The sequence below is a fragment of the Pseudophryne corroboree genome, chromosome 1 (genome assembly GCF_028390025.1).
Source record: "Pseudophryne corroboree isolate aPseCor3 chromosome 1, aPseCor3.hap2, whole genome shotgun sequence".
Lineage (NCBI taxonomy): Eukaryota > Metazoa > Chordata > Amphibia > Anura > Myobatrachidae > Pseudophryne > Pseudophryne corroboree.
Window position 1 is genome coordinate 342,201,259 of NC_086444.1, and position 16,559 is coordinate 342,217,817.

The following is a 16,559-nucleotide window of genomic DNA, read 5'->3' on the forward strand; positions in this document are numbered from 1 at the left end:
CACATGGTATTGCCCAACTGCAAAAAAAATTCCTGCTGCGATCAACTTGGAATTACCCCCTAAGTGCACTCTTTCTTAACTATCACTGTCTAGAAAGGCAGGTAGAATACTTAAGTGTCATGTAAAGGCACAGCGCTGACAACCAGGTGGCTTTACATAGGAGGATATGCCCAAGCAGTCCCAGGAACAGTGAGCCGAGGGTTAATGGCGCCGCAGACACTGACAGGGAGTGAGCAAAAGACAGATATGCAGCTCCAGGGCGGGAACACTTGCTAGAAATGGCGCCCTGGGGCTGGACTTCAGGTCTAAGCCTTATCCCCTTTGCTGGCAAAACCACCGGGTACTGTGAGCGATATAAGAAATGGTTTAGAGAGAAAACCTGACCTGCGCCCATGCCCTGGTGATCTAGTGGGATCGCCTGTACTGCCACAGTGTCCACCACCAGTGTGCGCGGCCCGCCTCCCACTGACCGCGCCGGATCGCGATAAAGACCGGGTCCCGCAAGCGGGACCCACTTACCACCTCCCGAAGCGCGGCCACGCGATCCTGGAGAGCCCCAGCCGTGTGCGTCTAACGTGAAGAAAACCGGAGCCTCCGCTGTAGGTACCCGGCAACCAGGGCTCGGGAGTGTACAGCGCCGCTGGGGAGAGCTGGAGCTGCAGCAGTGAATGTCACAAGACATTTACCACCGCTGCTGCCCTTGAAGTCTTCACTTTTTACCTCATAAAAAGCTTTTCTTAGGGCTGCTTGGAGCAGCCCCTCTGTTCAGTGCCTGGTTACTGCAGCACCAACTTACAAAACTGAGCTCCTGTGCTGGGAGGCGGGGTGATATAGGAGGCGGTGCTGTGCATTCTGGGAACAGTCAAAGCTTTGAGCCTGTTGGTGCCTCGGATCAAGATCCTATTCTACACCCCATTGTCCAATCCTTGTGGAGCCCAGTGTACCCCGCAGCAGAAATTTTTTTTTTTTGCTAAGTTATAACACATACCTTTGACTGGCACCCTATATTTAAACAACGAAAAAGCAAAAGCAAAACATTTTCAGTAACCCACCACTTGCCAGCCAGCGGCACTATAGACTAAAGCACCATACACACTGGGCGACAACACAGGACGACAGGAATGATAACGATCTATTTTGAAAAAAGTGTGTTTGCTTGAATAATGAACGTTGCACACACGCGGGTCATTCACGTTCATCTAAGGTCCATCGAACATGCAGGTCAACTTTGACTACAGCATTGAGATGCATGTTCGGGGAATGCAGGGAATGAAGTCACTAAACGATATCGTTCAGTGTGTATGCGCTATACTGCTGAACGGTATAGCGTTCAGTGATGTAGCGCTAGTTGCTCATTAAGGGAATGTCGGCCAGTGCATGCGGAGCTTTAGAGAGGCCAGCCTAGGCCAATGCAGATAGTACTAAGTCAGTACTCAACTCCTCCCGAATGATGGCTGTGGGGTTGATTTTTTTTTAACTGTAGAATACTGTAATTTATTGGTACTCTACAGACTAAAAATGCAGAAAAGAAGCTGGAAACCAGTGTTTATAAGATTGGATAAGACACCCTGGGATTTGGAAAACAAAGTCGCTTGACATATTCAGTGAATTTCACAACCTATAAACTGCAACAAATTCACACTCTATTACATTCTTGACTTGAGTTAAGATAATGATCAAAAAAAAAACCAAAAAAAAAAAAACCCCCATTAAGATCCTTTTAATTTCAGGTATTCACAAAGAAGAACCAAATAATGAACTTGCTTGATTGTCAGATGAAATATAAAATTGTCCCTTGTCCCCGACGCATGTTGGATTGTGCATATTCCAGCAGAGAATGCCGCTATAATGTATACTATGCATAGTGCTAGCTCTACCAGGCAGTGTAAGAAGGGTCACTCCGCAGCAGAAATGACTTAATAATAAGAATTTACTTACCGATAATTCTATTTCTCGTAGTCCGTAGTAGATGCTGGGGACTCCGTAAGGACCATGGGGAATAGCGGCTCCGCAGGAGACTGGGCACATCTAAGGAAAGCTTTAGGACTATCTGGTGTGCACTGGCTCCTCCCCCTAAGACCCTCCTCCAAGCCTCAGTTAGGATACTGTGCCCGGACGAGCGTACACAATAAGGAAGGATTTTGAATCCCGGGTAAGACTCATACCAGCCACACCAATCACACTGTACAACTTGTGATCTGAACCCAGTTAACAGCATGATAACAGAGGAGCCTCTAGAAAAGATGGCTCACTACAGCAATAACCCGATTTTTTGGTAACAATAACTATGTACCAGTATTGCAGACAATCCGCACTTGGGATGGGCGACCAGCATCCACTACGGACTACGAGAAATAGAATTATCGGTAAGTAAATTCTTATTTTCTCTAACGTCCTAAGTGGATGCTGGGGACTCCGTAAGGACCATGGGGATTATACCAAAGCTCCCAAACGGGCGGGAGAGTGCGGATGACTCTGCAGCACCAATTGAGAGAACTCCAGGTCCTCCTCAGCCAGGGTATCAATTTTGTAGAATTTTACAAACGTATTTGCTCCTGACCAAGTAGCTGCTCGGCAAAGTTGTAAAGCCGAGACCCCTCGGGCAGCCGCCCAAGATGAGCCCACCTTCCTTGTGGAGTGGGCATTTACAGATTTTTGGCTGTGGCAGGCCTGCCACAGAATGTGCAAGCTGAATTGTACTACAAATCCAACGAGCAATAGTCTGCTTAGAAGCAGGAGCACCCAGCTTGTTGGGTGCATACAGGATAAACAGCGAGTCAGATTTTCTGACTCCAGCCGTCCTGGAAACATATATTTTCAGGGCCCTGACAACGTCTAGCAACTTGGAGTCCTCCAAATCCCTAGTAGCCGCAGGCACCACAATAGGTTGGTTCAGGTGAAACGCTGAAACCACCTTAGGGAGAAACTGAGGACGAGTCCTCAATTCCGCCCTGTCCGAATGGAAAATCAGATAAGGGCTTTTACAGGATAAAGCCGCCAATTCTGACACGCGCCTGGCCCAGGCCAGGGCCAACAGCATGACCACTTTCCATGTGAGATATTTTAACTCCACAGATTTAAGTGGTTCAAACCAATGTGACTTTTGGAACCCAAAAAACTACATTGAGATCCCAAAGTGCCACTGGAGGCACAAAAGGAGGCTGTATATGCAGTACCCCTTTTACAAACGTCTGAACTTCAGGGACTGAAGCTAGTTCTTTTTGGAAGAAAATTGACAGGGCCGAAATTTGAACCTTAATGGACCCCAATTTCAGGCCCATAGACACTCCTGTTTGCAGGAAATGTAGGAATCGACCCAGTTGAATTTCCTCCGTCGGGCCTTACTGGCCTCGCACCACGCAACATTTTCGCCAAATGCGGTGATAATGTTTTGCGGTTACATCCTTCCTGGCTTTGATCAGGATAGGGATGACTTCATCCGGAATGCCTTTTTTTCTTCAGGATCCGGCGTTCAACCGCCATGCCGTCAAACGCAGCCGCGGTAAGTCTTGGAACAGACAGGGTCCTTGTTGGAGCAGGTCCCTTCTTAGAGGTAGAGGCCACGGATCCTCCGTGAGCATCTCTTGAAGTTCCGGTTACCAAGTCCTTCTTGGCCAATCCGGAGCCACGAATATAGTGCTTACTCCTCTCCATCTTATCAATCTCAGTACCTTGGGTATGAGAGGCAGAGGAGGGAACACATACACTGACTGGTACACCCACGGTGTTACCAGAGCGTCTACAGCTATTGCCTGAGGGTCCCTTGACCTGGCGCAATACCTGTCGAGTTTTTCCCAACGGTTTATAATCATGTGGAAGACTTCTGGGTGAAGTCCCCACTCTCCCGGGTGGAGGTCGTGCTGAGGAAGTCTGCTTCCCAGTTGTCCACTCCCGGAATGAATACTGCTGACAGTGCCATCACATGATTTTCCGCCCAGCGAAGAATCCCTGCAGCTTCTGCCATTGCCCTCCTGCTTCTTGTGCCACCCTGTCTGTTTACGTGGGTGACTGCCGTGATGTTGTCCGACTGGATCAACACCGGCTGACCTTGAAGCAGAGGTCTTGCTAAGCTTAGAGCATTGTAAATGGCCCTTAGCTTCAGGATATTTATGTGAAGTGATGTCTCCAGGCTTGACCATAAGCCCTGGATATTCCTTCCCTGTGTGACTGCTCCCCAGCCTCGCAGGCTGGCATCCGTGGTCACCAGGACCCAGTCCTGAATGCCGAATCTGCGGCCCTCTAGAAGATGAGCACTCTGCAACCACCACAGGAGGGACACCCTTGTCCTTGGTGACAGGGTTATCCGCTGATGCATCTGAAGATGCGACCCGGACCATTTGTCCAGCAGGTCCCACTGGAAAGTTCTTGCGTGGAATCTGCCGAATGGGATTGCTTCGTAGGAAGCCACCATTTTACCCAGAACCCTTGTGCATTGATGCACTGAGACTTGGCTCGGTTTTAGGAGGTTCCTGACTAGCTCGGATAACTCCCTGTCTTTCCCCTCCGGGAGAAACACCTTTTTCTGGACTGTGTCCAGGATCATCCCTAGGAACCGAAGACAAGTCGTCGGAACCAGCTGCGATTTTGGAATATTGAGAATCCAATCGTGCTGCCGCAACACTACCTGAGATAGTGCTACAACGACCTCCAACTGTTCCCTGGATCTTACCCTTATCAGGGAATCGTCCAAGTAAGGGATAACTAAAATTCCCTTCCTTCGAAGGAATATCATCATTTCGGCCATTACCTTGGTAAAGACCCGGGGTGCCGTGGACCATCCATACGGCAGCGTCTGAACTGATAGTGACAGTTCTGTACCATAAACCTGAGGTACCCTTGGTGAGAAGGGTAAATTTTGACATGAAGGTAAGCATCCTTGATGTCCCGAGACATCATGTAGTCCCCTTCTTCCAGGTTCGCAATCACTGCTCTGAGTGACTCAATCTTGAATTTGAACCTCTGTATGTAAGTGTTCAAAGATTTTAGATTTAGAATCGGTCTCACCGAGCCGTCCGGCTTCGGTACCACAACAGTGTGGAATAATCAACCGTTCCCTGTTGCAGGAGGGGTACCTTGATTATCACCTGCTGGGAATACAGCTTGTGAATGGCTTACAAAACTGTCTCCCTGTCAGAAGGAGACATCGGTAAAGCCGACTTTAGGAAAACGGCGAGGGGGAGACGTCTCGAATTCTAATTTGTACCCCTGAGATATCACCTGAAGGATCCAGGGGTCTACTTGTGAGTGAGCCCACTGCGCGCTGAAATTCATTGAGACGGGCCCCCCACTGTGCCTGATTCTGCTTGTAAAGCCCCAGCGTCATACTGACGGCTTGGCAGAGGCGGGAGAGGGTTTCTGTTCCTGGGAACTGGCTGATTTCTGCAGCCTTTTTCCTCTCCCTCTGTCACGGGGCAGAAATGAGGAACATTTTGCCCGCTTGTCCACGAAAAGACTGCGCCTAATAATACGGCGTCTTCTCATGTTGAGAGGCGACCTGGGGTACAAACGTGGATTTCCCAGCTGTTGCCGTGGCCACCAGGTCTGAAAGACCGACCCCAAATAACTCCTCCCCTTATTAAGGCAATACTTCCAAATGCCGTTTGGAATACGCATCACCTGACCACTGACGTGTCCATAACCCTCTACTGGTAGAAATGGACAACGCACTTAGACTTGATGCCAGTCGGCAAATATTCCGCTGTGCATCACGCATATATAGAAATGCATCTTTTAAATGCTCTATAGGCAAAAATATACTGTCCCTATCTAGGGTATCAATATTTTCAGTCAGGGAATCTAACCACGCCAACCCAGCACTGCACATCCAGGCTGAGGCGATTGCTGGTCGCAGTATAACACCAGTATGTGTGTAAATACATTTTAGGATACCCTCCTGCTTTCTATCAGCAGGATCCTTAAGGGCGGCCATCTCAGGAGAGGGTAGAGCCCTTACAAGCGTGTGAGTGCTTTATCCACCGTAGGGGGTGTTTCCCAACGCACCCTAACCTCTGGCGGGAAAGGATATAATGCCAATAACATTTTAGAAATTATCAGTTGTTATCGGGGGAAAACCACGCATCATCACACACCTCATTTAATTTCTCAGATTCAGGAAAACTACAGGTAGTTTTTCCTCACCGAACATAATACCCCTTTTTGGTGGTACTCGTATTATCAGAAATGTGTAAAACATTTTTCATTGCCTCAATCATGTAACGTGTGGCCCTACTGGAAGTCACATTTGTCTCTTCACCGTCGACACTGGAGTCAGTATCCGTGTCGGCGTCTATATCTGCCATCTGAGGTAACGGGCGCTTTAGAGCCCCTGACGGCCTATGAGACGTCTGGACAGGCACAAGCTGAGTAGCCGGCTGTCTCATGTCAACCACTGTCTTTTATACAGAGCTGACACTGTCACGTAATTCCTTCCAACAGTTCATCCACTCAGGTGTCGACCCCCTAGGGGGTGACATCACTATTACAGGCAATCTGCTCCGTCTCCACATCATTTTTCTCCTCATACATGTCGACACAAACGTACCGACATACAGCACACACACAGGGAATGCTCTGATAGAGGACAGGACCCCACTAGCCCTTTGGGGAGACAGAGGGAGAGTTTGCCAGCACACACCAAAGCGCTATATATATACAGGGATAACCTTATATAAGTGTTTTTCCCCTTATAGCTGCTGTATTGTTAATACTGCGCCTAATTAGTGCCCCCCTCTCTTTTTTAACCCTTTCTGTAGTGTAGTGACTGCAGGGGAGAGCCAGGGGAGCTTCCCTCCAACTGAGCTGTGAGGGAAAATGGCGCCAGTGTGCTGAGGAGATAGGCTCCGCCCCTTTTTTGCGGACTTTTCTCCTGCTTTTTTATGGATTCTGGCAGGGGTTAAAATTCATCCATATAGCCCTGGGGGCTATATGTGATGTATTTTCGCCAGCCAAGGTGTTTTTATTGCTGCTCAGGGCGCCCCCCCCTAGCGCCCTGCACCCTCAGTGACCGAAGTGTGAAGTGTGCTGAGGAGCAATGGCGCACAGCTGCAGTGCTGTGCGCTACCTTGGTGAAGACAGGATGTCTTCTGCCGCCGATTTTCCGGACCTCTTCTGTCTTCTGGCTCTGTAAGGGGGCCGGCGGCGCGGCTCTGGGACCCATCCATGGCTGGGCCTGTGATCGTCCCTCTGGAGCTAATGTCCAGTAGCCTAAGAAGCCCAATCCACTCTGCACGCAGGTGAGTTCGCTTCTTCTCCCCTTAGTCCCTCGATGCAGTGAGCCTGTTGCCAGCAGGTCTCACTGAAAATAAAAAACCTAAACTAAAACTTTCACTAAGAAGCTCAGGAGAGCCCCTAGTGTGCACCCTTCTCGTTCGGGCACAGAGATCTAACTGAGGCTTGGAGGAGGGTCATAGGGGGAGGAGCCAGTGCACACCAGATAGTCCTAAAGCTTTCCTTAGATGTGCCCAGTCTCCTGCGGAGCCGCTATTCCCCATGGTCCTTACGGAGTCCCCAGCATCCACTTAGGACGTTAGAGAAAAACTTTTTAAAAAACAAAACTCAAAAAATGAATGAAACTCCAAGTAACAATGGCTGACTTGAGCGCAGAGTTTGAGATATGTGCAAATACAAGTAAACATTTTTATTTTTTTTACCATTTCAAAAACTATTCTATCTGATCCACAGAAAACTTAAAAATAGATTAAAAAAAAATAAATAAATTTTGTTTTACCTTATGGCTATTCACATTCTGCTGCGAGGTGGCCTCATAGTCATGAATGGATAATGTGGCAAGCCAGCTTGCCATGGACTTTTCTTCAATTTCAGTTTGTATAATTGTAGGATATATGTGTGTTCTCTTAAAGTCCTCAATCTTTTCCTCTTCTTCTGCCCAATCCAAAGACTCGTGTAGGCCATCATTCCCAAAACGCTGATTGTACTTCTCGAAGTGAACTCTTTCAAGTACCAGACCCAGACCTGGTGTTTTTGGTATATCAACCTTTTTCTCTCCCCAGCTGTGCTCCATGATTGAGGGAGGAGCATATCCCTTCACCACTGCAATAACTAGCCCGATCATCTTGCGTATCTGATGCATCATGAAACTCTGGCCTTTCACTTTAATTACAGCCAGCTCCAGGCTTCCTTGCTGGAAAGGTTTCTCACAGTGCATCTCCATGATATAACGCTTCGCACTGGGGTCCCGGGGGCCTTTCTGCGATGTGAAGTTATGGAAATTGTGGGTTCCTTTATAAAGGGCAAGCAGTTCATTCACTCTGTCTAATGTTTCTTGGCTAAGCCTGAAGCTTTCATCCTGTGTTTCACGGTCTTTATGTGCGAAAGCAAAAGTAGGCAGCGTGTACGAGTAAGTTCGAGCATCACATGAGTTCTTGGAGTTAAAGCGTCCTGTAACTCTCTTCAAACCTTTAAGAAAAAAAGTTTACAATAAAAGAAGGGAGTCAGGTAATGCGTAAATCTGGTATACTGTAGAAGATCATGGTATTTTGTAAATGCAAACACTGAAATCACTGTGATGTCACATGTTACAGAGGTTGAAATTTGTAACAATTTCACTAAAACAGATACAATTTGATTGTATGGCGTACATTCTTACTAAATAAATCGAGACTGTTGCATTATTAATACAAATGCGGGGTACACACGTAGCGGTGTGTCCAAAGATGTGTGCTGAACAATCCGCGGTGAAGTGAGCGATCTAACTAGGCCAATCTAGAGTCAGCGATAGCGACGTGGAGACATGTGTGCTTCATTTCTAAGCATACAATTTAAGCACACATTGCTTTGGGTGTACCCTTTGTAGACAAATGACGCATATACAGGGGAAGATAAATCTCATCACAGGATTTCCACTTATTCTCGTACACGTCTCCACGTTAGAAGGATGTCATACAAAGGGTAGACTTCACACATGGTGAGAGTCCATTTATTCCCTCTGTTTTTTAAGAAAGATTTTAAACAGTATCACACTATATCTGTTTTCATCATGTGTATGACAATCAAATATTGTGGAGACGGGTGCCAGAAGAGGTGTGAATTCTGTGAAGAGATCCATCCTTCTCTGTAAATGTGTCATTTGTCTACAAAGGGTAGACTTAATTCATGGTACGGATCCCATTTGCAGTTCTATAAAAGAATTGGTGGATGTAACGGAGTTACACTATTGTGTGTTTCTTTTAAATTTGTTGCATGTTGGAAGATCAGGAACACAATCTGGGTCCGGAATATACAATTCATTTGTGAAATTGTGGGGCGCCTAAGGACGGTTTGATGATATAATTTTTTTACTGTTTCTGTATGTTTGGATGTGAGGTGACATCTTGTCTATCATTAAATAGTCCAAGAGGGCTGCCTATAAGCGCATGTGGGTATCTTCATCTTATAAAAAGATGTATGTGAACATGTCGTTCACAGCCATATTGGGGGTACTATTGGGCAGATTCAATGTGCATTTATCTACCAGATAAAACCAGGATACATTGGCCGTTCAACTGAACAGTCGAGATATAGGCCAGTGTGTACCTATCTTAAATCAGGAAGGGGGGGGCTAGGTGAGAATGTGGCCCTGGGTCATGGGATGGGTTTATTTTTTTATTGGAGCATGGTAATTAAAGAACTCAATTCTCACAATGGAAATGTTAAAATTGAAAACTTATCAAAACTGAATATGTTGGAAATAAAGTTCTGATTGTGAGGCAATGTTCTTTTACACAAAGGGGATAATAAGAATTTACTTACCGATAATTCTATTTCTCGTAGTCCGTAGTGGATGCTGGGGACTCCGTAAGGACCATGGGGAATAGCGGCTCCGCAGGAGACTGGGCACAAAAGTAAAGCTTTAGAACTACCTGGTGTGCACTGGCTCCTCCCCCTATGACCCTCCTCCAAGCCTCAGTTAGGATACTGTGCCCGGACGAGCGTACACAATAAGGAAGGATTTTGAATCCCGGGTAAGACTCATACCAGCCACACCAATCACACCATATAACTTGTGATCTAAACCCAGTTAACAGCATGATAACAGAGGAGCCTCTAGAAAAGATGGCTCACTACAGCAATAACCCGATTTTTTGGTAACAATAACTATGTACCAGTATTGCAGACAATCCGCACTTGGGATGGGCGCCCAGCATCCACTACGGACTACGAGAAATAGAATTATCGGTAAGTAAATTCTTATTTTCTCTAACGTCCTAAGTGGATGCTGGGGACTCCGTAAGGACCATGGGGATTATACCAAAGCTCCCAAACGGGCGGGAGAGTGCGGATGACTCTGCAGCACCAAATGAGAGAACTCCAGGTCCTCCTCAGCCAGGGTATCAAATTTGTAGAATTTTACAAACGTATTTGCTCCTGACCAAGTAGCTGCTCGGCAAAGTTGTAAAGCCGAGACCCCTCGGGCAGCCGCCCAAGATGAGCCCACCTTCCTTGTGGAATGGGCTTTTACAGATTTTGGCTGTGGCAGGCCTGCCACAGAATGTGCAAGCTGAATTGTACTACAAATCCAACGAGCAATAGTCTGCTTAGAAGCAGGAGCACCCAGCTTGTTGGGTGCATACAGAATAAACAACGAGTCAGATTTTCTGACTCCAGCCGTCCTGGAAACCTATATGTCCAGGGCCCTGACAACGTCTAGCAACTTGGAGTCCTCCAAGTCCCTAGTAGCCGCAGGCACCACAATAGGTTGATTCAGGTGAAACGCTGAAAACCACCTTAGGGAGAAACTGAGGACAAGTCCTCAATTCCGCCCTGTCCGAATGGAAAATCAGATGAGGGCTTTTACAGGATAAAGCTGCCAATTCTGACACGCACCTGGCCCAGGCCAGGGCCAACAGCATGACCACTTTCTATGCGAGATAATTTAACTCCACATATTTAAGTGGTTCAAACCAATGTGACTTTTGGAACCCAAAACTACATTTAGATCCCAATGTGCCACTGGAGGCACAAAAGGAGGCTGTATATACAGTACTCCTTTCACAAACGTCTGAACTTCAGGGACTGAAGCTAGTTCTTTTTGGAAGAAAATTGACAGGGCCGAAACTTGAACCTTAATGGACCCCCATTTCAGGCCCATAGACACTCCTGTTTGCAGGAAATGTAGGAATCGACCTAGTTGAAAATTCCTCCGTCGGGGCCTTACTGGCCTCGCACCACGCAACATATTTTCGCCAAATGCGGTGATAATGTTTTGCGGTTATATCTTTCCTGGCTTTGATCAGGATAGGAATGACTTCATTCGGAATGCCTTTCTCCTTCAGGATCCGGCGTTCAACCGCCATGCCGTCAAACGCAGCCGCGGTAAGTCTTGGAACAGACAGGGTCCTTGCTGGAGCAGGTCCCTTCTTAGAGGTAGAGGCCCCGGATCCTCCGTGAGCATCTCTTAAAGTTCCGGTTACCAAGTCCTTCTTGGCCAATCCGGAGCCACGAATATAGTGCTTACTCCTCTCCATCTTATAATTCTCAGTACCTTGGGTATGAGAGGCAGAGGAGGGAACACATACACTGACTGGTACACCCACTGTGTTACCAGAGCGTCTACAGCTATTGCCTGAGGGTCCCTTGACATGGCGCAATACTTGTCGAGTTTTATAAACATGTGGAAGACTTCTGGGTGAAGTCCCCACTCTCCCGGGTGGAGGTCGTGTCTGCTGAGGAAGTCTGCTTCCCAGTTGTCCACTCCCGGAATGAATACTGCTGACAGTGCTATCACATGATTTTCCGCCCAGCGAAGAATCGTTGCAGCTTCTGCCATTGCCCTCCTGCTTCTTGTGTCACCCTGTCTGTTTACGTGGGTGACTGCCGTGATGTTGTCCGAATGGACCAACTCCGAGTGACCTTGAAGCAGAGGTATTGCTGAGCTTAGAGCATTGTAAATGGCCCTTAGCTTCAGGATATTTATGTGAAGTGATGTCTCCAGGCTTGACCATAAGCTCTGGAAATTCCTTCCCTGTGTGACTGCTCCCCAGCCTCGCAGGCTGGCATCCGTGGTCACCAGGACCCAGTCCTGAATGTGCGGCCCTCTAGAAGATGAGCACTCTGCAACCACCACAGGAGAGACACCCTTGTGCTTGGTGACAGGGTTATCCGCTGATGCATCTGAAGATGCGACCCGGACCATTTGTCCAGCAGGTCCCACTGGAAAGTTCTTGCGTGGAATCTGCCGAATGGGATTGTTTCGTAGGAAGCCACCATTTTTCCCAGAACCATTTCATTGATGTACTGAGACTTGGCTCGGTTATAGGAGGTTCCCGACTAGCTCGGATAACTCCCTGACTTTCTCCTCCGGGAGAAACACCTTTTTCTGGACTGTGTCCAGGATCATCCCTAAGAACAGAAGACGAGTCGTCGGAATCAGCTGCGATTTTGGAATATTGAGAATCCAATCGTGCTGCCGCAACACTACCTGAGATAGTGCTACACCGACCTCCAACTGTTCCCTGGATCTTACCCTTATCAGGGAATCGCCCAAGTAAGGGATAACTAAAATTCCCTTCCTTCGAAGGAGTATCATCATTTCGGCCATTACCTTGGTAAAGACCCGGGGTGCCGTGGACCATCCATACGGCAGCGTATGAAACTGATAGTGACAGTTCTGTACCATAAACCTGAGGTACCCTTGGTGAGAAGGGTAAATTTTAACATGAAGGTAAGCATCCTTGATGTCCAGAGACATCATGTAGTCCCCTTCTTCCAGGTTCGCAATCACTGCTCTGAGTGACTCAATCTTGAATTTGAACCTCCGTATGTAAGTGTTCAAGATTTTAGATTTAGAATCGGTCTCACCGAGCCGTCCAGCTTCGGTACCACAACAGTGTGGAATAATACCCCGTTCCCTGTTGCAGGAGGGGTACCTTGATTATCACCTGCTGGGAATACAGCTTGTGAATGGCTTCCAAAACTGCCTCCCTGTCAGAAGAAGACATCGTTAAAGCCGACTTTAGGAAACGGCGAGGGGGAGACGTCTCGAATTCCAATTTGTACCCCTGAGATATCACCTGAAGGATCCAGGGGTCTACTTGCGAGTGAGCCCACTGCGCGCTGAAATTCATTGAGACGGGCCCCCACCGTGCCTGATTCTGCTTGTAAAGCCCCAGCGTCATACTGAGGGCTTGGCAGAGGCGGGAGAGGGTTTCTGTTCCTGGGAACTGGCTGATTTCTGCAGCCTATTTCCTCTCCCTCTGTCACGGGGCAGAAATGAGGAACCTTTTGCCCGCTTGCCTACGAAAAGACTGCGCCTGATAATACGGCGTCTTCTTATGTTGAGAGGCGACCTGGGGTACAAACGTGGATTTCCCAGCTGTTGCCGTGGCCACCAGGTCTGAAAAGACCGACCCCAAATAACTCCTCCCCTTAATAAGGCAATACTTCCAAATGCCGTTTTGGAATCCGCCTCACCTGACCACTGTCGTGTCCATAACCCTCTACTGGCAGAAATGGACAACGCACTTAGACTTGATGCCAGTCGGCAAACATTCCGCTGTGCATCACGCATATATAGAAATGCATCTTTTAAATGCTCTATAGGCAATAATATACTGTCCCTATCTAGGGTATCAATATTTTCAGTCAGGGAATCCGACCACGCCAACCCAGACCTGCACATCCAGGCTGAGGCGATTGCTGGTCGCAGTATAACACCAGTATGTGTGTAAATACATTTTAGGATACCCTCCTGCTTTCTATCAGCAGGATCCTTAAGGGCGGCCATCTCAGGAGAGGGTAGAGCCCTTGTTCTTACAAGCGTGCGAGCGCTTTATCCACCCTAGGGGGTGTTTCCCAACGCACCCTAACCTCTGGCGGGAAAGGATATAATGCCAATAACATTTTAGAAATTATCAGTTGTTATCGGGGGAAACCCACGCATCATCACACACCTCATTTAATTTCTCAGATTCAGGAAAACTACAGGTAGTTTTTCCTCACCGAATATAATACCCCTTTTTGGTGGTACTCGTATTATCAGAAATGTGTAAAACATTTTTCATTGCCTCAATCATGTAACGTGTGGCCCTACTGAAAGTCACATTTGTCTCTTCACCGTCGACACTGGAGTCAGTATCTGTGTCGGCGTCTATATCTGCCATCTGAGGTAGCGGGCGCTTTAGAGCCCCTGACGGCCTATGAGACGTCTGGACAGGCACAAGCTGAGTAGCCGGCTATCTCATGTCAACCACTGTCTTTTATACAGAGCTGACACTGTTACGTAATTCCTTCCAACAGTTCATCCACTCAGGTGTCGACCCCCTAGGGGGTGACATCACTATTATAGGCAATCTGCTCAGTCTCCACATCATTTTTCTCCTCATACATGTCGACACAAACGTACCGACACACAGCACACACACACACAGGGAATGCTCTGATAGAGGACAGGACCCCACTAGCCCTTTGGGGAGACAGAGGGAGAGTTTGCCAGCACACACCAGAGCGCTATATATATATATATATATATATATATATATATATATATATATATACAGGGATAACCTTATATAAGTGTTTTTCCCCTTATAGCTGCTGTAATTTTTAATACTGCGCGTAATTAGTGCCCCCCTCTCTTTTTTAACCCTTTCTGTAGTGTAGTGACTGCAGGGGAGAGCCAGGGAGCTTCCCTCCAACGGAGCTGTGAGGGAAAATGGCGCCAGTGTGCTGAGGAGATAAGGCCGCCGAGAAGGGGGCGGAGCCTATCTCCCGTTTTTTTTGTGTATTTTGGCAGGGGTTAAATTCATCCATATAGCCCAGGAGCTATATGTGATGCATTTTTTGCCATCCAAGGTGTTTTTATTGCTGCTCAGGGCGCCCCCCCCCCAGCGCCCTGCATCCTCAGTGACCGGAGTGTGAAGTGTGCCGAGAGCAATGGCGCACAGCTGCAGTGCTGTGCGCTACCTTGTTGAAGACAGGACGTCTTCTGCCGCCGATTTTCCGGACCTCTTCTGTCTTCTGGCTCTGTAAGGGGGCCGGCGGCGCGGCTCTGGGACCTATCCATGGCTGGGCCTGTGATCGGTCCCTCTGGAGCTAATGTCCAGTAGCCTAAGAAGCCCAATCCACTCTGCACGCAGGTGAGTTCGCTTCTTCTCCCCTTAGTCCCTCGATGCAGTGAGCCTGTTGCCAGCAGGTCTCACTGAACATAAAAAACCTAAAACTAAACTTTTCACTAAGCAGCTCAGGAGAGCCACCTAGTGTGCACCCTTCTCGTTCGGGCACAAAAATCTAACTGAGGCTTGGAGGAGGGTCATAGGGGGAGGAGCCAGTGCACACCAGGTAGTTCTAAAGCTTTACTTTTGTGCCCAGTCTCCTGCGGAGCCGCTATTCCCCATGGTCCTTACGGAGTCCCCAGCATCCACTTAGGACGTTAGAGAAATTCAATTAGCTGCGTGGTTTACCTAGTTACTGCGCCGGAGCAATATAAATGGTGGGGATTACCCTGTGCGTGAATGCCTGATGTCAGACAGTCCGTGTAAAAACTCTAAAATCAGAATGTTTGTAGGGGGGAAAAGCCCTGTGGGTTTCCACGCCTGAATCCCGATTTTTAGGTGCGAGAAGACACAAATGTAATTGGGATTTTAGCCAGCTGTGGGGTAAACCCTGCGGTAAATGAATACCCCCCAAAGACTATGGGCATTAGGTAAAAGCCTGTGAGATACAGGCACGATTCTGACAAGTTCGTACAGATTTTAAAAGTGGAAATAAGTTAAAAGGCAAAACCAAGTTGGTTTTGTATTTTTAATTATTGCAGCTTTTAAAATTGGGGTTACAGAATAGCACATGTGCCAGCATCTCACAGCCTATTACCTAAGGCCCCATGTGTCCGTAATCCCACTAAAAGGACAATACAGCCTACGCCTTCATAACAGAATCATTTATGCTTAGCTACACAATAAATGTAACAGAGTGACAAGGTATGGGAAGTTTACTAGCTCTTCCACATAGAGGTAACTTATGGTTTATGATTGGTGGATCTTCAAAGCTGCAAATTTGAACAAACAATAAAGTGCTATTGTTACACATATCTGGCAATATGGCTATACAAATGCCACTATGAAATTCTAATTGTGTACGGTTATGTAAGTGGGGTTGTAGTGACCCACAAATAAACCTAAATAGCAAGTGCGCTGCGGAGACATTGCTGTAGAATATTCCTTACTCAATATTCTGATGTGGGAGGGGAGGTGACTATTAATTTTATCCACTGTGTCCTCCATCAGCCATATCTTTAATGACACAACTTGTCCTGCAGCTGAAACACCCTAAACAGGAAAAATAAACGTAAAATGACTCACACATTCCTTATTTACATCGGAAAACATGCAGAGCGCACACCCACTTTGGCTTCAGAAGGCAAAACAAGTTACCTATATAACATGCAGTTCTAATTATAAGAATTTGAAATGGTTGAAGGATAGTCCGTGAATGTTCCTGCCAGCACCTTTAATGGTCCACACGGTTGTGCAGTCCATGCAACCGACATATCTACAATTTCTTTTATTTTAGAGGCAGTTGTAAGTGCAGAGACTCTGCCTTCCTGCCAGGTTACACAAATGAAATTA

General features: G+C 47.4%; 1 protein-coding gene across 1 annotated transcript in view; it reads right to left on the reverse strand.

The window, feature by feature from the left end:
* Window positions 1-16,559, reverse strand: part of PUS1 (pseudouridine synthase 1) — a 46,974-nt gene that overhangs the window by 12,751 nt on the left and 17,664 nt on the right. The window contains exons 4-5 of the mRNA XM_063964666.1: window positions 16,157-16,259; window positions 7,727-8,415 (exon numbers count right to left, since the gene is read on the reverse strand). Coding sequence (XP_063820736.1) covers window positions 7,727-8,415; window positions 16,157-16,259 — 792 coding nt within the window. The remainder of the gene's footprint in view (window positions 1-7,726; window positions 8,416-16,156; window positions 16,260-16,559) is intronic.